General features: G+C 48.8%; 1 protein-coding gene across 3 annotated transcripts in view; it reads right to left on the bottom strand.

The window, feature by feature from the left end:
• The window catches only part of LOC113877699 (E3 ubiquitin-protein ligase RNF213-like), a 122,222-nt gene extending 100,626 nt beyond the window's left edge, over positions 1-21,596 (bottom strand). The window contains exons 1-4 of one of the 3 annotated variants that reach the window (XM_027518077.1): positions 21,507-21,596; positions 19,095-19,286; positions 9,984-10,144; positions 5,527-5,676 (exon numbers count right to left, since the gene is read on the bottom strand). In XM_027518077.1, coding sequence (XP_027373878.1) covers positions 5,527-5,676; positions 9,984-10,144; positions 19,095-19,230 — 447 coding nt within the window. In that variant the 5' untranslated portion in view covers positions 19,231-19,286; positions 21,507-21,596. Of the gene's footprint in view, positions 1-5,526; positions 5,677-9,983; positions 10,145-19,094; positions 19,287-21,092; positions 21,157-21,506 lie in introns of those variants that run through there. The other 2 variants (XM_027518078.1, XM_027518079.1) reach the window with 2 other exon arrangements.
• Between the last annotated feature and the right edge of the window lie 817 nt (positions 21,597-22,413).

Raw genomic sequence — 22,413 nt, forward strand, 5'->3', positions numbered from 1 at the left:
ATCCCTTGAACAGAGGAGCCAGGTGGGCTATAGCGCCACAAAGAGTCAGACATGACTGAGGTGACTTAGCATGCATGCATGAGTGGCAGGTACAGGGTCCCTTCTGGTGGGCTAGTGGGCTAGGCGTGGCTGCCTAGAAAGGTGTGGTAGAGCAGTTCCTGCATTAAGAGCACCAGGGAGAGAGGAGGGAAGGGTCCAATGCACTTTGGGTTCCAGTTTGGGCTGGGGGGGCCGCTATTACAAAACCTGAGATGAATTGCCATATTTTAGTATATGTTACCACCCTTTTGCTAACATACATATGATTTAAATAAAGCCATGATAGTCCCAGTTAGTCCATATAGAGTCAAAGGAAGGACTAATGATGTAAGCCTTGATATCTACTTAAAAATGAGGGATAAGGTGGTCTTCTCCCCTCCCCGCTTTTGCTTTGATTATAAAAATGAAGCCCTGTTTGTTCTTGGGGTGATGCTCCCTTGCCTGCCTGCTTGTATCTGTCATAAGTGTCCTAGGCTAATAAACTCGTTCTTTGTCTATCACTTTGCCTCACGCTGAATAATTTCAGTGATGAGACAAAAGAACCTAAGCTTCAGTAGGTACTGACACAAGGTGAGGGGTTTTAATTAAAAGACAGTGGGTTTGGACTTCTCTCCTGGTCCAGTGGTAAAGAATCCACCTGCCGATGCAGAAATGCAGGTTTGATCCCTGGCCCAGGAAGATTCCCTATGCCAAGTGTAAACTAAGCCTGTGTGCCACAACTACTGAAGCCCACACACCTAGAGCCTGTGCTCCACAACAGAAGCCACCACGATGAGAAGCCCACGCACCACAACAGAGTAACCACTGCTCGCCGCAACTAGAGAAAGCCCTCACAGCAACAAAGACCCAGGGCAGCCAATTGAAAAAAGAGAGAGAGTGGGTTCAAGTCCTCTCCTAAGCCAGGGATCATGGGTTCAAGTCCCAGCCTGTGGATACAAGTCCCAATCTGAGTTTGGATTAGGTTTAAGTCCCATCTGAGAAAAAGCATGGTTTCAATAGAAAGTACTGTGCCAATTCAGGAAGGACAGTGTCACCTTTCCACTGGCATCTGATCAAGCACTTCCTTCTAGCAAACAGGCACTGCCTAAGCTCCTTCTCTGCAGCCATCCTTCCTGCCATCTTTGGACCCAAGTAAACTTCCTCGCTTCAGTTTCCTCTTTTGTAGAACTTGGATGACACTCATGGATAGTACTTTGATGGGGGAAGAGGGATGCGGGCTGTGGGGGGGCGGTCTATCCACAAACATAAGGCGGGCTTTGCAGAAGCAACAAGAGAAAAAAATCTGGGATCAGAGCTAGAAATATCACATTGACCCCCAGCCTGACAAATTCCAAGTAGCGGCATCATTAGGACCAGTGCCAGCCTCTCAATTACACACTATACACTTGCAAAAAGGAACAAAGACTCCACAGTAGGGACTGCCGAGGAGGAAGAGAAGGGCCATCAGGAAAAGATGTGGCAAGAATCTCTACTAAGGGCACCACGAGATTCCTGGATTTGCTGAGAATGGGAGCTTCAAGGGACTCCTGGAGTCTTGGAGAGATGCTCAGACCACCCCTTGCCCCACCAGCTGCCTGGCACCGTGCTCCCACTCCCCAACTCCAGGAAATGATCCCTTGAACCTCCCATTCTCAGTCGAGTGGTTCCAGCAAGATTAACTCTACTCCAGACGCAGGGTCAGCACAGCACCCTGGCTTGTTAGGAATGGGTACGTGTCCCAATCAGAGCCACTGAGATTTGAGGACAGCTTCCCCTGGGAAAGAGATGTTTCCTCTTTCTTCTCTGGAAGCCCCCCCAAAGAGGCATTCTCTTATCCCTCTGAACAACGCAGTGGGAGGTTGGTAACCTGTGGAAAGGTCCAAGGTGTTGGAGACTGTTGAGAGGCCAAGGAGCTAACTGACATGAGGAAGGCAATGCAAAAACAGACAGAGATACCTGGACTTCAGGAATATCAAGGTGCCCGGATTAAACCTTGTCTGCAGGTAGATGCCCGGATTAAACCTTGCTTGCAGTTAGGTCTACCCAAGGGCTTCTCAGTTACATGAGTGACAAATTCCCTTTATTGTATTGATTAACCTAAACTGGGGTTTCAACTGTTTGCAAGCAAAAGATCTCCAATGCTTAAAACAAACCTCAAAGTAGGTCGTTTCCTTTTTTACAGAACTTCAAAATAGGTTGTTTCCTTTATACAGAAGCCCCAAATAAGTCAAGGCAATCAATGTTCTAACAACTTTGGTGGCATAAGATGTCAGGCTCTGGTAGATACACCCGGGCCACAACATCCTCAGGGCTCCAGACCTCTACACCATGGCACAGTCCAGGAGGACCCCTCTGTGACACATGCCCAACGCTCTGGTCACTACAGAAAGTAGTGGAGGCTTTGGATCCCATGAACAGGTGCCAGCTGCCCACCCCATGGAACCTGGATCAGGCCTGCCTTCTAGAAGAAGGGGTGCTGTCAGCAGGGAAAAAATCAAGGAAGTACACGCCATAGCGAGGGAGGTGACCCTGCAGAACCGAGAGGGTCTGGGAGGTGTGGCTGTGTAAAGATGGCAGTAAATGAAAGATGGACCCCTGGAGGGACATGACCCAGTTCCTGGAAGACAAAGATTATGGGAAGGGATGACAGGATGATTACAGCCCAACATGTGGACCCCAAACCACATCCCAGCCCACAACAGCAGACTGGTAGACATCACCGCACACCACCAGCCACCAGCCAAACCCTGTTTTTAATGGAACCAAACCTGGGGACCTAAAAACATAATAGAAATGAACTTATTTATAAAATAGAAATAGACCCACAGACATAAAAACAAACATGGATATCAAAGGTGAAAGAGGGGAGGGATAAATTAGGAGTTTGGGATTATCAGATATACACTACTATATATAAAGCAGATCATCAACAAGAATTTACTGAATAACCCAGGGAATTATATTCAATATCTTGTAATAAGCTATGATGGAAAAGATATATTCTGAAATGTAATATATATATATATATATATATATTTAACACATGTATAGGTGTCACTTTACTATACACCCGAAATATTATAAATAAACTACACTTCAATTTTAAAAATTGTAATAAAATAAGTAAATAAAACCAAATCCTACCTAACCGAGCAGCAACAGGGCAGTCTCTGGACACTGATCATGTGCTCTGCTCTTGCCAGCCCTCGAGGGGAACTCTCCCACATTTGCTGCCCACTTATCCCTTTCTCATGGGAACTGCCTTTTACATCTTTCACCTACTGTCCTGTTAGTATATGGATGTCTTATTTCTTTGAAAGAATTAGTTAGGTATTCCAATTGTAAACCCTTTGTCATCATATGTTGCAAATCTTTTCTAACCACCTGCTTCTCCATAGCATTGCTGAATGGTCTCCTCTAACCCAGAATCTGGAATATTTTATGCATCCCTATCTGCATCTAAGGGGTTGTTTTGGTGAGGCTCTGGAATATCCACATAATTTTATAAATAGTCACCTATATTTTCTAGAACTTTCAGGGTGTCTTTTACATTAGTCAACCAATCTGGTATATATCTTAGTGTTTACTATGAGTGAAGAAGGGCTTCCCTGGTGGCTCAGTGGTAAAGAATCCACCTGCCAATACGGGAGATGTGAGTCCGATCCTTGGGTCAGGAAGATCCCCTGGAAAAGGAAATGGTAACTCCACTCCAGTATTCTTGCCTGGGAAATCCCATGGACAGAGGAGCCTGGCAGGCTATAGTCCATGGGGTCACAAATGAGTTGGACGGGACTTAGCGACTAACCAACAACAAGGAGAAAAGAATTGTTTTTTCCAAATGGTGAGCCACAGTTCAAATGCCCCTTACTTAACACAGTGTTGCTCTCTGATACCACCTTTATCACCTGCTCAACTGTCATACATACTCACATCTGCATCTAGATGTTCTATGTCAACTTTCCCTACTGGGTCTCTGTTACTCCATCAGGATGCTCTATTACTTTATATTGCTATGCTTATAGCTTACAACACATTTTGATGTCAAATCTCCCATTTATTGTTGTACTTTTCTACATTCTTTATAGGAACTCTCACCAATTTATACTCCAGATGGACTTTTAGTGTCTTTTATCCATTTCCAAAAACAAAACAAAGCCACTGGAAGCAATACTACTTTTACACATTAATTGACCAACTGGATGTATATATCTAAGGAAAGAACTGGCATCTTTACAGTATTAAACCTTCCTTTTGGGAAAATCTATTTGTAGTTTGCTTTTCCTGTTTTTAGATCATGAAGGGACTCTCCACATCCACTCAATATTTTCTATCAGTGCTCATGCACTGCTGTCCTCTGTATTTACAAGGTGCTTTTGGGTTCCTGTTTTTTGTTGCACCACATGGCTGGTGGGATCTTAGTTCCCCAATCACAGATTGAACTGAGGCCCCAGCAATGAAAACACCAAGTCCTAACCACTAGACCACCAGGGAATTCCCAAAGTGTTTCTGCTCTGAACTAACCAACAGATCGAAGCCCAGAGGCAAGACCACACCTCATTTACAGCCTTCCACCAGGCACCCAGTGCCCCCACATGCAGCAGCTGCTCAATAAATCTTTGTTAAATGACTCAATTGGCCATCTTACTCAGGAAAAAGGTCACCATTCTGTGAAAGGATGATAGTTAAACACATCACTCTTCAGTGTCTGAAGCCTCAGTGCTTTTCCTCACAAGCAAAATTACTTCCATTACATATATTAAGTAGTCTCACTTTTGATATTATTAGTAAAACCCTCAAGACTCACAAATGCTATAGACAATGAAAGAAGTCGGGACTAAATTCAGCAGGCTTCCATGGCACAACCAGGGTTCAGAACACGAGCCCATAACCTCAGGTGCTGATGACTGCAGGGGCTGGGTGCATTCTCCAAGCCCCAGTAGAGGTTCAGCCTGGACTCCCACCAGTATGGTCCCAGCCCCCAAGGGAGACCCAGGCCCGCTGCTCTTCTCCATGAAGAGAATCTTGCATGGCCTGTGGAACTTTCAGGGTAAGTTTCCCGTTTGCCAAAGGAGATAGCTACACAAGAAATGAAAAGATGGATGGAAAAGTAGGGATAGGGGGCCACAGGGGCTTCCCCAGGGGCTTGGTGGTAAAGAATTTGCCTGCAATGCAGGAGTTACGGGTTCTATCTCTGGATTGGGAAGATTCCCTGGAGGAGGAAATGGCAACCCACTTCAGTGTTCTTGCCGGGAAAGTCCCACAGACAGAGAAGCACATGGGGCACACACAGCATGGGGAGCACATGCAATAAAGCTGAAATTCAACATTAGCAGAACATCCTCAGAATCACGAGAGCTAAAACCCACAGGCATGGCTACTATGTCGACCAGCCTGGGTGGGAGTGGAAAAAGCCTCCCAACAGCCACCTTCAGCATCAGAGAGGTGTGGCACTCGGTTCCATGCAAGCCTTGGCAGGGAGCATCGTGGGCCACCATTAACACAAACTACCTGCTCAGACTCTGGAGAGCACGTGTCAGTGACCTCAAACAGGATTGCATCTTCTTTTCTTCTTTTGTAGGCAGAGTAACTATCAGCTTCCAGCTCATCGGATGTGGATGTGCCATCTGCCGCATCTACAAAACCCTTGGACACAACTCCCTGTTGAAACATGATCCCCTTCAGACAGAGCAGGGTGACCACAGGCACTGATCCATCAGGGTCTAAGGGACCCCTAACTCAAACCCAAGTGGGGACACTCTCGAGTGAGGATTGCACCAGCTCCCCAGGCCCCCTGGCATCCAGGCTCAGCAGACACGGGGTCCCTGGTGTAGGGAATAAAAGAAAGGGTTCTGTGGGTGGCAGGCAGAGCAAATCCATGCAAGCAAGCTGCCCCATGTTAGAGTTGATGTCTGAAAGCCTTGGCACATCTGACCTTCCATACAAACAGGCCTGCAGCCTTGTTCTCTAAGCTCCATCCCATTGCCCAGGCCAGTACTTGCACACAGATGCAGCTGTGGGGACATTCCTGGAGGGGCAGGTAGCCCAGCATCTGAGGCCAGGCCCCAAGGTGGCTTTTGGGGATGCGGGCATGTAGGGTAGTGACCAATCTCTCTGGATGGCACACCCTAGGGAGCACAGAGCCAGCCCTGTGCCATCCCTTCCTCCATTGAAGGAAGCAGTGAGGACCAGTGGGACTCACCACTGGGCGCCAGGCCACTGAGGGGAACAGGGCAGGACAGGGAACAGGGGAGTTGGGCCCAAAGCCAAGGCCTGGCTTCTGCACTGCAGCTGCTGCAGGTGAGCAGAGAGGTCCATTAGCCCAGGGGGGCTACCTGGTGCAGCACTGCACCCAGGTGGAGGGAAGACAGGAAAGGTCAAGAGCCTCTGACTGTTGAGGGGGGCAGGCAGTCGGTGTGGAAAGGGAAGGGCAGTTCTCTGAGGGGCGCTTGGAAAGGCCCAGTGAATGAGATGGGTCAGAGCACACTGGCAGCCCAGGTTCAAAGCTCATCCCAGTCAGTGCCAGGTACCCAGGCCAGCTGCCAGCAGGAAATCAAAGACAGGACCAAGGTGACACTGGAAGGAAACACAGGATCAGTCAGCACCTTCAACCTGACTCCCTGGCCCATCCTGTGCTCCTCTTCCTCACGGTAGATACAAAATATTTTAAAATGTTGTTGCTATGCCACACCGCAAGGCATGTGACAGCTTAGTTCCCTGACCAGGGATCAAACCCTCGCCCCTGGCATTGGAAGAGGGAACTTAAACACTGGACAGGAAAGTTCCTCCCTCACATCTTAAATATTTGGTGGAAATAACAGCTGGAGGCCACAGTACTTTCTGCTATATGGGTGATACAAATGACACTCTCCAGGGTGGAATATTCAGGTGGACTCCAACATTTGGCCATAAAACACTAAGGCTGGGACTTCCCTGGTGGTCCAGTGGTTAAAAATCTGCCTTGCAAAACAGGGATGCCCGTTCCATCCCTGGTCCAGGAGGATCACACATGCCACAGGACAGCTAAGCCTATGAGTCACACAACTACTGAGCCCATGTGCTGCAACTCCTGAAGCCCTAGAGCACATGCTCTGCAACAAGAGAAGCCACTGCAACAAGAAGCCTGTGCACCACAACGGGAGACTAGCCCTGACTCTCTGCAACTAGAGAAAGCCCAAGTACGGCAACAAAGACCCAATGCAGCCAAAAGTAAATAAATAAATATTAAACACACACACACACTCACACTAAGGCTGTGATAAAATCCTCTACTGAATCCTCACGTGCCTAAGGTTATTTTCTTATGATGACAGCAGAGAAGCAGAACAGGTCAAAGCAGGTCAACCTGCTTTACTAGGGGTCCCACCACGTTACTCTCACCTGTAGCGAAAAACCTGCCCCATTGTTGCAAATGCTGACTTTCAACCCATTTTTTAATTTAACAGGTTTAATTTAAAACCTTGCAGCTCTTTTAATTTTGAGTGTTTGATTTCAGAGGTGGGACAGTTATATGTTTAATGGCCATTTCTATCTTCTCTACTGTGGACTATATCAATTGCTAGTCATCTTTCTGTTGGGTAGGTTACTGTTTTCTACTTGATTTCTAAGAGTTTTTGACATATTGAGGCAACTCACTCTTAATTTTAAAATATTTCTATGTAAATACAAATCTTTTTATGTACATGTGCGTGCTAAATCATGTCATTTGAGTTGTATCCAACTCTTTGTGACCCTATGGAGTGTAGCCCGCCAGGCTCCTCTGTCCATGGGATTCTCTAGGCAAGAAAACCGGAGTGGGTTGCCGTGCCCTCCTTCAGGGAATCTTCCAAACCCAGGGATTGAGCCTCTGCTTCCTGCATCTCCTGCATTGCAGGTAGATTCTTTACTGCTGAGCTACCTGGGAAGCCCTTTTAGGTACATACAAATATGTAAACGCATATTTTCCTAAACCATTTACTCTTCATTTGTGCTCATCATACAAAGTTTTTAATTCTTTTAAGACTTTTTCTATAGTCAAATATACCAATCTTTTGTTTGTATTTTTCCCCTTTGCTTTAATCACTAGAAAATCTTCCCCATTCATGGGTCAGATAAATATTTATGTATATTTTTTCCAACTGTCATTATACACATTAGGGTCTGTTTCTGGGTTGTATTTCTGGTACATGGACTCCTCCCAAGATTCATTGTTTTAATGACTGGCTTTAAAACATGTTTTTGTTCATCTAATACAGCAAGTCCCACTTTAGGCATTTCTTTTCAACAATTTTTCTCCGTTATTCTTGCCCATTCTTTCTTCCAAGAGAGCCTTAAACTTACTCAATCAAGGTTTAAAAAAGGTCTAATCCTGCTGGGGTCGATACTGTTTTCAATCACAGTGTCAAACACTTAACTTCCTAATGGTGCGTATTCCTTGATACTCACTTTAAAAGTATTTACAATAGCCAGGATATGGAAGCAAGCTAAGTGTCCATTGACAGGTGAATGGATAAGGAAGATGCAGTGTAGACATACAATGGAATTTTACTCAGACATTAAAAGGAACAAAACTGGGCCATTTATACAGGTATGAACGGACCTCGAGTCCATTATACAGAGTGAAGTAAGTCAGAAAGAGAAAAATAAGCATGTTACGTAGAATCTAGGAAAATGGTCCAGATGAACCTAGTTCCAGGGCAGGTATAGAGACACAGATGTAGAGAATGGACATATGGACACAGGTAAAGGGAAGGGGAGGGTAGGATGGATTGGGAGCCTTGATTTGACAATAAATACACTACCCATGTGTAACATAGAGAGCTAGTGGGAACCTGCAGTATGGAGCTCAGCTTGGTGCTCTATGATGACCTAGATGGTGGGATGGGGGTGGGTGCGAGGGGATATATGTATACATATAAGTGATTCCTTTCAAGTACAACAGAAACTAATACAACTTTGCAAAGCAATTATACTCCAGTTAAAAAAAATTTTTTTTAATAAATAAAAACTAAATTTGAAAAAGGAATTAAAAAAAAGTTTACCCAAAATTTCAGTGTCCCCCATGGCCCAGGCTCAAAGCTGGCCATCCTGCTCTGGTAAGGATTAGTGTCCAAGGAGAATGAAAACACTCACACACATTTCACAACTACCACACACACTCACACATGCATATACCACACACATACTATGAGCACACATACACTCGAACGTGTGCACATACTCACATAGGCATGCACGCACACTCACGAGGGGCCACAGTAGTGACAGCTGCAGCACCTCCCCACCACCCAACCACAAGGAACAACAAAGGACCACATAGGAAACCAGCCCCAACCAGGCAGAGAGACAATATCCCTCTCAGTCCTCCAAGAAACCTGGGAACAGACCCAGCTGCTTAGGTCTAGACAGGCTGGACTTCGGCGTGGGGAGCTCTCGCTCATCCAGAAGGATGAATCTGTCCTGAATCTGTCAGGCAACTCTCTGCAGCCTCACTTGGGCTCCTGCCTGGTCACTCACTCAAGAGACACTCTTGGGGTCTGACACTTATAGGGAGACAAGACAGCTCAGTGTCTCCTTCAAGGAATGGTGGCATTTCCAGAGCACCTCCGTTTCCCCAGAGCCTGGACGCACCTTAGGAACTGTCTGGTCCATGCAAAATGCCCAGAGCAGAGACAGACATCAACGTGGCAGAAGCTCAGACACCTAGATGCAGCCCCGCCACAGCATCTGGGAGACACGACATGCTGCGTATGGTGGGAGAAAAAGGGAAGGGGATGCAGAGACCCTGCATGAATCAGGCACAGAAGGGGCAGTTCTGCCACAGCCCAGCATGCAGGGGCCAACAGGCTAGGCAGCAGTGAAGTGAAGCTGTCCTGGAGAGGACGCTGTGGGGACACTTGTTCAGCCACTGATGAAACCACAGCAGGAAACAGCGTCCTTGTAAAGCTAGGAGATGGGCAGAACCAGCTCCCCAGGGGCCAGACACTCACGCGCTTGGTTTGCCACGAGGCATTCGAACAGGGCTCGTCTGGGCTTTCTTGCCAATCACCTGAGCCCAGGGCCAAGGAGGGGCTGCTTTCCTCCCTCAGCTCCTGTCCACACTCCATTTCCACCTCCGGGACCGATGTCTCCTTGAGGTTGCTCTGAGGACCTACAAAGGCAGATGCACACGGGTCACATCTCAGAAAGACAAGTGAATGTCCCAAGGGAAAACCTGGACTCCTCCCATGAGCGCCGTTCAAGATTAGTCCTCTCCCCACTCAAGGTACTGTCTTGGCTACAGTGAATCAGCCTGGTACAATTTCTGCTGTTGGGTGGGCAAGGGTGTACATCATGCGAAATGCCAGGCTGGATGAAGCACAAGCTGGAAACAAGATTGCTGGGAGAAATATCAATAACCTCAGATATGCAGAGGACACCACCCTTATTTATGGCAGAAACTGAAGAAGAACTAAAGAGCCTCTTGATGAAAGTGAAAGAGGAGAGTGAAAAAGTTAGCTTAAAACTCAACATTCAGAAAACTAAGATCATGGCATCTGGTCCCATCACTTCATGGCAAATAGATGGGGAAACAATGGAAACAGTGAGAGACTTTATTTTTTGGGGCTCCAAAATCACTGCAGATGGTGACTGCAGCCATGAAATTAAAAGACACTTGCTCCTTGGAAGAATAGCTATGACCAACCGAGACAGCATATTAAGAAGCAGAGACATTACTTTGCCAACAGAGGCCCACCTAGTCAAAGCTATGGTTTTTCTAGTAGTTACGTATGGATGTGAGAGTTGGACTATAAAGAAAGCTGAATGCTGAAGAATTGATGCTTTTAAACTGTGGTGTTGGAGAAGACTTTTGAGAGTCCCTTGGACTGCAGGGAGATCCAACCAGTCAATCCTAAAGGAAATCAGTCCTGAATATTCATTGGAAGGACTGATGCTGAAGCTGAAACTCCAGTACTTTGGCCACCTGAGGCGAACTGACTCATTTGAAAAGACCCTGATGCTGGGAAAGATTGAAGACAGGAGGAGAAGGGGATGACAGAGGATGAGATGATTGAATGGCACCACCAACTCGATGGACATGAGCCTGAGAAAGCTTTGGAGATGGTGATGGACAGGGAAGCCTGGCATGCTGCAGTCCATGGGGTCGCAAACAGCTGGACACAACTGAGCAACTTAACTGAACTGAACAAATATAATAAACATCTACAAACATCTAAGGTTCATCTATAAATGAAACTTAAGGCCAAGGAACTAAATAAAACTGGGAGGATATTTGTAACACATGACAGCCCGGGGCCACTGTCCTTTGATAAACTGTGGGCATGCTGACCTCCTCTCTCTTCCACCAGCCTCCACTGCAGGGGGTGGGGCCCCCATTACACTGAACCAATCAGAACCTGGCATTTCTCCAGTTCCAGTGATTGGCAGAAGTACAGCAGGGGTCCAGGGCTGGTTACTGGGGTTTCTAACCCATCAACTCCTTCCTTCCCGTCAGACAAACAGACCCTATGCTTGGAATCAACTAGTTTGCCTCCATGAAGGCAGCAGCCTGAGGACAAAGCAGGGCCGCTGGGACCTGAGAAAGATGCAGAGCTGTGCCGAGACCTGACTCCCTCAGTCTGGAAATGAACGTGTGAGGCCCAGTGCACGCATCCCGCTGAGGAAGCAGGGAGCTGGGTGTCTGGTCATCTCCAATACAAACAGCCCCAGTGACTGAAAATCAGTAAGAATAACTTTTAAAAAAGGGAATTCCCCAAAGAAAACAGGCAGTTCAAAGAAAAGAAATTATAAGTGAGCTCTTAACCTTTGAGAAGACACTTACTTTCCCTACCAATCAAGGAAGTAGCAAGAGAACCCAAGAGGTACCCCCTTCTACCAATCTGACTGGCCCAAAGCTAGACACGCTGGTGTGGCTGGAGATGAAACTCAAAGAGCCTGCAGAGGAGAGAGGCTGGGGGAAGCCTTGTGGATTTGAAGGTTTCCATTATAAATGCACACGGCTGCTCCTTGGAGCTTGTCCTTGAGACACACTGGCACCCGGGGCAGATCCCTTGCCAGCATCCGGCCCAGCTATGTGCATTTATGGCAGAACAGGAGTCCAGATAGGACCAGCTGCTGCGTGGCAGAGGTGAGGCCAGTCTCAGCTAGAGGCCATGGCACAGTGCCACACGATGGAAGCAGGGTGCACTAGTTTTCAACCACATGGAGGAAACTTTTGGAAGGTGACACACCAAATGTTAAGTGTTGTGTTCATAAGGGTGTGAAGGGTCTGGGCTGGGGGTAAGCTGAGGGAGGTTACCAATTTTTATATCCTCCTGTCGTAACATATAGGTTATTCATACCACCATGTGTTCAGTTCAGTTCAGTTCAGTCGCTCAGTCGTATCCGACTCTTAGCGACCCCATGAATCGCAGCACGCCAGGCCTCCCTGTCCATCACCAACTCCTGGAGTTCACTCAGACTCATGTCCATCGAGTCAGTGATGCCATCCAGCCATCTCATCCTCTGTTGTCCCCTTCTCCTCCTGCCCCTAATCCCTCCCAGCATCAGAGTCTTTTCCAATGAGTCAACTCTTCGCATGAGGTGGCCAAAGTACTGGAGTTTCAGCTTTAGCATCATTCCTTCCAAAGAAATCCCAGGGCTGATCTCCTTTAGGATGGACTGGTTGGATCTCCTTGCAGTCCAAGGGACTCTCAAGAGTCTTCTCCAACACCACACTTCAAAAGCATCAATTCTTTGGCGCTCAGCTTTCTTCACAGTCCAACTCTCACATCCATACATGACCACTGGAGAAACCATAGCCTTGACTAGATGGACCTTTGTTGGCAAAGTAATGTCTCTGCTTTTCCATATGCTATCTAGGTTGGTCATAACTTTTCTTCCAAGGAGTAAGCGTCTTTTAATTTCATGGCTGCAGTCACCATCTGCAATGATTTTGGAGCCCCAAAAAATAAAGTCTGACACTGTTTCCACCTTAGTTCAACCTAAAACAGTCAGCTGTACAGACTCTACTTCTGGGCTCCGAAATGAACCCCAGCAGCAGCTCTGGATCTGCTTCCCCTGTCCTCCCACAGTAATCCCCACCCCTCCCTGCAGCTGCCTTGTCCTGAAGGCTAAAGAAAATTCCACATGCCTCAAGCTTTCATATGAGGTTCCCTAGAGCAGTCAAAGTCACAGGGACAGAAAGTAGGATGGCAGATGTCAGGGGTTGGGGGTTGGGGAGGGAGGTTAGTGTCTAATGCGGACAGAGTTTCTGTGTGAAAACAGGAAGAAGTTCTGGAGATGGTTGGTGATGACTGGTTGCATAACAGTGTGACTGTGCCTAATGCCACTGAACTGTGTCAACTGAAAAAAAATATTCATAACCTCGGGAGTTCCCTGGTGGTCCAGTGGTTAAGAATCCACCTTGCAATGCAGGGGACACAGGTTCTATTCCTGGCTGGGGAAGGAAGATCCCACATGCCTTGGAGCAACTAAGCCCACATCGCAACTACTGAGCCTGACACTGCCAAATAAATAAATAATCTAAAAAAAAAAAATACTCATAACCTAAACACTGAGAGTTATGTGTTTTATTCAGTGGGAATTCTTAGGACTTCAAGCCCCCAAGACAGGATCTCAAGTTATCCCATGAGAACTGCTCCAAGGAGGCAAGGGGAGGAGCCAGGTGACACAGAAGCTTTGCAACAAAGGGCAGGGAGCCTGAACATCAAAAGATTATTGTTAATTCAAGAAAACCAGGTAACCCAAGTTAAGAAATGTAGCACTTTTCTATGTATGGGAAGATGCAAATGTCTGGGCTCACTGAAATCATTCATTTGATTGATTCAGATATCTGGGGCCAGTATCTTGCTTTCACATCCAGAGCTCCTCAGGGCTCACCACAGGGAGTGGCTACAGTCTGATGGCTGCTGCTGCTGCTGCTAAGCCACTTCAGTCATGTCGGACAATAGCTGCTAGGTAGCAGGTATTCTTTCCTTCCTGGGTTCCCTCAGGGCTCACCAGCTCACCATTCACAGTGGCTGCAACTGCTGGTGACTGTGACATCTTTACTGATATGACAGGAAATAGTCCTGTCATATTTCTCAATTGTCCAGTTAAAATGTGTTTAAATTGGTAAAGTTTGTGCATCAAAGCAAATAATCAATAATCAATCTATAATAAGGAATTGTTGTTGTTCAGTCACTACGTTGCGTGCAACTCTTCTGTGACCCCATGGACTGTAGCCTGCCAGCCTCCTCTGTCCATGGGATCTCCCAGGCAAGGATACTGGAGTGAGTTGCCATTTCCTTCCCCAGAGGACCTTCTCTTCCCAATTCAGGGATCGAACCCATGTCTCCTGCAATGGCAGGTGGATCCTTTACCACTGAGCCACCAGGGAAGCCCTCTAGAAGAGAGTTTTATTCAAGCAAAACTGAGGACTACAGCCCAGGTGGCAGCCTCTCAATAGTTCCGAGGAACTGCTCTGCTGAAGCCTGGTCCTCAGTTTTACACCTTGTCAGAACAACGAACATACACCAAACACGAGAGGGGTACATCCATGAAGTAGATTACCATGTACACTGCAAGTCAGCAGGACCCCGGTGATGGAAAGGGAACCTCAAGTGTGGGGGGGTTGTGGTTTGTGTTGGTTTGTGTTGATGTGGACACCACAGCACAGAACGCATCCATCCCTATCTTCAAAGCATTCTTGCTAACGGCTAAAGCACATGTGTGAGGCATGTTTGACAGGCCATGAGTCAGGCTGTTCCAGTTCACGCAGCATTCAGGCTGAATCGTGTATAAGCCCCAATGACTTCCCCATATCTCAGCTTGTGATCATCTCTCCCATCACTTGTTTTTAAATACTTTATCACAATTAAAAAAAAATTAAAACCACTACATAGAACAATGCAATTCTCCCAGCCCACCCAATCCTCCCACCACCCGACAGCCCCCGGGTCAGGTGCGGTGGGCATTGAAAGGGAGCAGAATTTCCCACCTCAAAAAGCTACTTTAGCACCCAGGGTTATTTCCTGCTGAAGGCAATGAAAACTCAGGGGATTTAAGAAAAGCTCTTGAACCCCTCCTCAAAGTTTTAGATTTACATCAGAAAGGGGGTCTATAACAGGAAGAGAGCCATTACTATAGACAGCTTTTAACCAAGAAACTTATCTACATAATAGAGCAACCTCTATTTTCCAAAATAGGTTGCCTCCCTGGGAAAAGCCCTCTTCTTTGTAACCCCAGATCCTAGCAGGCTCCTTAAGTCAGGATGTTATAGAAGCTCTAATTACCTGGCTGCCTTTTGGGTCTCAAATTTTTATGGGGCTTCTATACATATGAAATGTGAATCTGTCTCTTATCAATTTAATTGTTGAACAGCCAAAGAATTTAGGAGGGAAGAGGGAAATGTTTTGCTCCCTTGCGGCACAAATTCGACAGCCAGTGCAGGCAGCCACAGAAACCAAGTGTGGCCACATCTTTGGACCCACAAGTGGTGGCAGGCAGGTGGCTCTTTCTCTAACCAGTGAGCCCTCCACAGTCACACCCGAACCCCAGGGGCTAACCCTCTCCCACGGCGGCTGCCTCTGGAGCTTCCCCAGTGGCTCTCAATCCTTCCCGGACTCCTATGGGGTCTTGGGCTGCTTATCTTATTGTTTTCTATTATAAAAACATCAACAAGAAAAACTTGGAAATGCAGAAAATAGAAGGAAAAATACATTTCCCAGAAACCACCTCCCTTCCAAAAAATAATCTTTTAGCACTCAAGGAGGAAGTCCCACTTGGATACTCTGGGGCAGCTGTCAGAAGAGTGGGGAATTGGGGTTGGGGAGGGCCTCCTGACCCTCTGCCCTGCTGGATCTAATGACATTGGAAACCCTCCACTGCAGACCAGATGCACATCACCCTTGGCAAAGCCAGTCACCCTCCACCTATGCCCAGGGTGGCCTGGAACTCTCCACACACTCTCCTTTTGAGGCAGAAATTGTTAGACAGTATAAGACTTTGAGACCTCGATTTCTTTTATTTTTTTAATTTCAACTTTTCTCTTCTCAAGTAAGCATCTCACTCTTTGTTCCAATTTCCAGGCATTCAGAGGAATGCCTCCCTGGTCTGGAGGGTCATAAAACCTTCAAATCCAGGACAAGACAATAATTAACTGCTGTCCAGTTTATCAAGGAGAAAAACTCCAGGTAGACAATTAGCTCCTAAACATACATCTAGCCCCTAAATAATGGTCTGGGGTCTTGAGAAAGGGTTGAGGGATGTTGCTGAAATGTCTGGAAAAACTGAGAAACTGGGGGATCCAAGAAAGCTATAAAAATGACAAACTGGACACTGCGACGTTTAAACTAACTGGTCAGAAAAGACGTATATTCAGGTCACGAGCCAACCAAAAAGGTACAGATCAATACTAGTAAAGATTGAAACTGCTGCAATCCTCGCCTTTGGGGAGGTTCTTCACCCCCTCTCAATGTCTATGCTGAGGGCTTTGTATCCCTGTCTTCTAAAAATAAACTTTGCCTGTATGATTTTGCTAGTTTGCAGAATTCATTCTTCGGCTCCATGAACAGAACTTGGGTTTCACGTTTCACTTTCACATCCTTATCTGGGTGGCCTTTCACTCCCCCTCAGATTCAGTCATCCTGGGCACCTCCAGGAAGCTGCACCACAGCCTCTTCTGGCTCCAAGCCCTGCTCAAGTTCGCGAGGAACTTGCACCCACAGCACCAGAGGGAGGCCAGCGTCCAGGATGCCCAGAGCTCCCGGCCTGGCAGACCTACAAATGGCTAAAAGGTAGAGACAACCCCCACAGCAGCCAAGCCTCCTAACAGTTGGGTTTCAGTTTCCATTCCTGTTAGGAGAGGCTTGGCTGGGTGAGAGAAGCATAGAAGCCGGCAGGAAGTGGGTGGGGGACAGAAGAAGGAAACTGGCAGTCTCATTCAACACCCAGGTCCTCAGCCCTACTGTGTGCCCCACACTGAGGGACCAGGGCCCAGCTCCTCCCCTCCCACCCCAGTGATGTGTGAGGGGCCACCCCCAGTGACCCAGCTCTAAGGACAATGGCCCTTTTTAGCACTCACTGTGCTCACAGAGGATAAGCAGGCAGCCTAGAAGCCAACCAGCTCCCCAAAACTCTCAAAGCCTTTGCCCCTGGAACTGGCAGAGATGCCAAGCATCTTAGAGGTATGGGCCGTCCACTTTGGTAGTGACCGAGCCCTGCTAAGGGTAGGGGCTCCAGAATGACCTCTGACTGGGCTGAGGTGGATGGCGATCTTGCCTGCTCTCCCTATCTGCCTGGACATGCAAGACCCTAGAAGATGACCTGGTGTTCTCAGACGAGGCTTTTTTTCCCGTTATGTTGGAAAACACATTAGTTGCTCTTAGCAGCCCTTTGAAAGCCCCTCGCACAAAATTAAAGGGAGGCCAGGAGGAGTGAGCTTTCCCGTTGACTCTCCCAAAGGGGTGAGTCTCAGGAGGCACCAGGCACAGGACTTGAGACTCAAATGAAGGCCTGATTTTCTCCTGTTAATCCATCTCATGTCAATTTAATTCTTAGACAAGCCAAAAGGACCTAGAATGGAACAGGAAAACTTCTTCCCCGACGATGCTAAGGCCAACAAGACCTCAACCACAGCTTCCTTCTAGGGAACTGGCTCTGGGTCCTGAGTTCAAAATCTTTTCTCTACCAGTTGTTAGCCGCATGACTGTGAACAGTTACTTACTTCTCCTTGCTTCACTCTTGGCATTTGTAAAATGGGGATTGATGATAGCTCCTCCCTCAATATTTAGCATAGCATTGGGAAAATCACAGGTTAGCTGATTGGTATTGGTTTCATTTGCGCTTTTAGTCTCTGAGGTCCCAAAGACCCCTCCTCCCAAGACCCTCTAGTCAGGCAGATGTTCTAGTAACCAGGGGTGGGGAGCTCTGGAAGGTGGGAAATTACAACTGGATACCAAAACTTCAGCCATGCCATGCCATGATTCAACATCTGGACCAGGAATTGATGATCAGGAACTGGCTGCCCACCAAGCTCCTCCCAAAGGATTAGCAACAAGAAAAAAATCAATAAGAAAAGCAACAACAAAAAGTGCAACAAAAAGTGGCCACGTCTCCATACCTCTTACAGCCCAAAGAGTGCATCTGTAACAGGAGCACTTTGTACAAATGCAGCCGAAACAGAACCAATTAAAAGAACTGGGCGGGGGCGGGGGGGGGGGGGGCGTCTATCTCAGCCCTGATTCAAACTGCACCTTCTTCAGTTCATGCAGCAATTATTTATTGAGCACCTATTGTGTTCCAGGCAACGTATGGGAGACTTGGGATAAAGCAGTGAATAAGAGAGCAAAGGTCTCTGAAGACCCACCATGGTGTCATCCAAGTGCTACTGAGACAGATAGCCTGGGGAAGTGCAGTTCGGAGTGAAGGGGTGGGGCAAGCACAGTTTGCAACTGGGTGGTCAGAGTGGGCCTCCAGAAGAGCAGACAGCTGAGCAAAGACTGGAAGGCAGGGATAGGGGAAGCTGTGCAGCCCTCTAAGAAAAGGTGTGTTCCAGGCAGAGGGACCAGGAAGTGCAAAGGTCCTGAGGTCAGAGCACGTCTAGCGTGTACTAGGAGAGGGAGATAGTCCAATGTCCCAGGCATCAAGAGAATCAAGGACCCACCAGAGTCAGCAGGTGAGGACCACCTGACATGGTTCCTCCTTCATGCACCTGTGAGCCACCCCTCATCAGGAAGGGGCCTGTGCAAACTGCGGGGACCCCTCCCCCACCAAGGGGGCCTGGGATGCCACTTTATACAGCATCCTCTGAAATCCATTAAGATCCCTCAGCTCAGCCCAACACTTCCCATTTCCTAAGGAGAAAGGAAACTCCAAGTTCTCTCCAAGAAATGAAACTGAAATTCTTTAAAAAGTGACAGATGCTTTCAGCAAAGGACCAGATAAAACTGTATTTCTAAGGAAAGTGTTTCCTCTACAAACAGTTCTCTAGTCACAGAAGACCTGCTAGCCTGGGATGCCTGCTGGTCAAGGTCTCCACTTCTAGGGATGGAAGAGGGACTGAGCTAACTGCCCTCCCCACCACCTGCACCAGGCTCCCAGCCCCATCGGGGCCTTACCTGCTACTCCTTCGGGGGCTGCAGGAAGCAGCCTCTGTCCACACTCGCTGCAGAACTTCGGGGCTTCCTCTTTGGAGATATGCCGGCAGGAAGGACATTCCATACTTCCAGGGAGAGGAATTCCTGGGGCTGGCATGCTTCTGCCGATCTGGAAGCTAGAGTCTTGAGGCTGCCAGCTTTATACCCCGCCACCTGTCACATGACCACAGCCTTGCTTCAGTTTCATTTTCTGAGAAAGTGAAATTGCGGCAGCCCAGTTCTCCCTGCTCAATTGAAACCTAGTCTGATCACCGCCCCCGAAGTTCTCCAGTCTTCCTCATCCCAACCTCCCCTTCCATGTGGCTGCAGCACCCACTTCCTTTTCTGCTGCCCCCACCAGGGCCAGGTTTGCCCCTCCCAGCCTCCTGACAGGACTCAGTGAATCTAAAAATGTCCCCAACCGGCTGAGACTGGGAGCCAGTTCAGCTGAGCCAAGTGAGTGGAGACTGGGGTTAGTGGGGGAGCAGACAGAGACTGGGGCTACCTGCTGTATGCCCCAGACAAGGGACTCAGACTCTAATTGGCTCACTGCAGAAATGCTGGCAGCAAATGGCTGAGTCAGAGCCTGCCAAAGGAACCAGCCTGCACAGGGCAGCCCAGGGCTACAGGGGATGACAGTCAGGACTCTTAATAACAGGGCCAGTGGTCAAGATTCCTAATAACAGGAATTGCCATCTACTAAGGCTACACTCTTCTTACAGACAATCTGGCCCTCTGAACACCCTGCGTGGGGGTGGCAGCAAACCATGGTCAGGGTCATGTGCAAGGTCAGGACTCAGGCTGAGAATCTCCAGCCTCCAGAGACCACTGAGTTCATCCATGGTGAGAGTGGAGACACGTATCTTGGTTCTTGGGGCACAAAGATCCACCTGTCACCCTTTTCTGTTGGCTTCAGACCCAAGAATTCTGCTGGAACTGTGGCCCAGTTGGCTCCTTCCCCAGCTGGGAGGGCAAGCAAAGGGCCCCATCAGACAGCGACTCCCTGTCTGCCGGCCCCCTGCGGTCCCTGAGTCTCCTTCTCACTTCGTCTGACACCACCAACTTGTTCTCCCCTGACGGTGGGCTGGGTAGGGGGAGAGCAGGACCAAAAGCACCCAAAGTGTGCGGTTACCCTCAGGGTCCTGATCCCCACTTCCCTTCTCCCCCTCCCAATGCCCCCTGAAACAACCACCTCTGTAGTCTGGGCGCTCTCTCACTAAAAGACTCTAGATGACTCCCCAGGGCCCAGTCCTCTCTCCTAAGGTGCATTCCCTCTGTCCAAAGCTCTGCTTCCACACAGACCAGAAAACTCACAGCAGGGATCAGAATTCCTCACTAAAGTGTCCTGTTGTTTCTCCCCAGCACCAGGGGCTTATGGGTTATGGCAGGTACCAACACTTCTCTATCCTCTCAGTTACCGGACTTTTTTCCTTCCCCCTTTTTCCAGCAACATCCTCCCAACCACCACCAAAGAAAATCAGGTGGAGGCCCCCACCTCCACTCCCCCATTCTCAGCCCTCCCTGGCTTCCCCCAGGGCCACAGCCCACTCCCAGCTGTCAAGGCCATCACGGGAGGGGCGCCAACTTGGCCTTCAGCCCCTGGCCACAGACAACTCTGATGAGTTAGACAACCCTGATAAGTCAGGAGCACCCCAAGCTCTGGACGGCCCGATTATGTGGGCAGTGATCCCGGTCTCCTAAAAGTTACTGTGAAATAAAAGATAACTGGCATTTTTCGCAACATCACTTTCCCGTTGTTGCAATTAGTGAAAGCCCAGGATTCAGTTCAGGGTAGAGCCAGAGGCCCCCGGTCTGGCGGTCCCCATCAGCTATCAGCCCCCGCCGCGCCCCCTCCCAGGTAGGGTGCTCTTGGGTTCAAAGCCGGAGTCCACCACTTCCTCGCTGGGAGTCCAACCCGAGGCTGGGCCCCTGGGAACGTCGCTGGGGCCCGGGGAAAGCGCTCGGGCCCGCCGCGCCCACCTGCTGCTCGCGGCCAGAGAGCAGGGTCAGCACTGCCCCGCGGGGCCGGGATGGACCAGGAACCCGCAGAGAAACCGAAACTTGGCGCCCGAAGAAGGAGGGGGCCGGCCCGTACGGCGGCCGGACGCGACGCATCCGGACGCAAGCGCCGCTCCCCGGCAGCGCCTCGGGCCGGGCCATCAGACCCAGGACCAGACTCGGCGGGAACCCTGATCCATGGGACCCTCTCGCCTCTAGGGGAATGGCACTCCGACCAGTGGGACAGCCCGTAACCAGGGTAACTTGCGCCCTGCACTCACGGGACTCGGCATCCCTCCCCGTAAACCCGCATTCCGCCCCCTGGAGACCTGCGTCCAAGGTACCCGCGCCCGGGCCCTGCAACTGTGCACCCCAGCCCGGCCCGCTAGTTCTCACCTAGGCGGCTCCCGAGCGTACTGTGCCGCCGGTAGGCAAGGTTTCGTTTCTCTAGTCCTGGGTCCCGCCCCTCCCGCTTGGGCAGACTCTGCGGAGCTCACGTGGGTGTGGCCGGAATCCCCGGTCGAGTGGCGCCCTCCAGTGGACCCGCGGCCAGGCCGTGTTCAGTTCAGTTCAGTCCACTCCAGTCTCTCAGTTGTGTCCTTTTGCGACCCCATAGACTGCAGCACGCCAGGCCTCCCTGTCCATCGCCAACTCCCCGAGTTTACTCAACTCATGTCCATTGAGTCGGTGATGCCATCCAGCCATCTCATCCTCTGTCGTCCCCTTCTCCTCCTGCCCCCAATCCCTCCCAGCATCAGAGTCTTTTCCAATGAGTCAATAATTCTTTGCATGAGGTGGCCAAAGTACTGGAGTTTCAGCTTTAGCATCAGTCCTTCCAAAGAACACCCGGGACTAATCTCCTTTAGATTGGACTGGTTGGATCTCCTTGCAGTCCAAGGGACTCTCAAGAGTCTTCTCCAACACCACAGTTCAAAAGCATCCATTCTTCCGTGCTCAGCTTTCTTTATAGACCAACTCTCATATCCTTACATGACTACTGGAAAAATCATAGCTTTGACTAGGCAGACCTTTGTTGGCAAAGTAATGTCTCTGCTTTTAAATATGCTGTCTAGGTTGATCATAACTTTTCTTCCAAGGAGCAAGCATCTTTTAATTTCATGGCTGCAGTCACCATCCGCTGTGATTTTAGAGCCCCCCGAAAATAAAGTATGTCACTGTTTCCACAGTCTCCCCATCTATTTGCCATGAAGTGATGGGACCAGATGCCATGATCTTAGTTATCTGAATGTTGAGTTTTAAGCTAACATTTTCACTCTCCTCTTTCGCTTTCATCAAGAGGCTC

Source organism: Bos indicus x Bos taurus, chromosome 19, assembly GCF_003369695.1.
Source record: "Bos indicus x Bos taurus breed Angus x Brahman F1 hybrid chromosome 19, Bos_hybrid_MaternalHap_v2.0, whole genome shotgun sequence".
NCBI classification, from domain to species: Eukaryota; Metazoa; Chordata; class Mammalia; order Artiodactyla; family Bovidae; genus Bos; species Bos indicus x Bos taurus.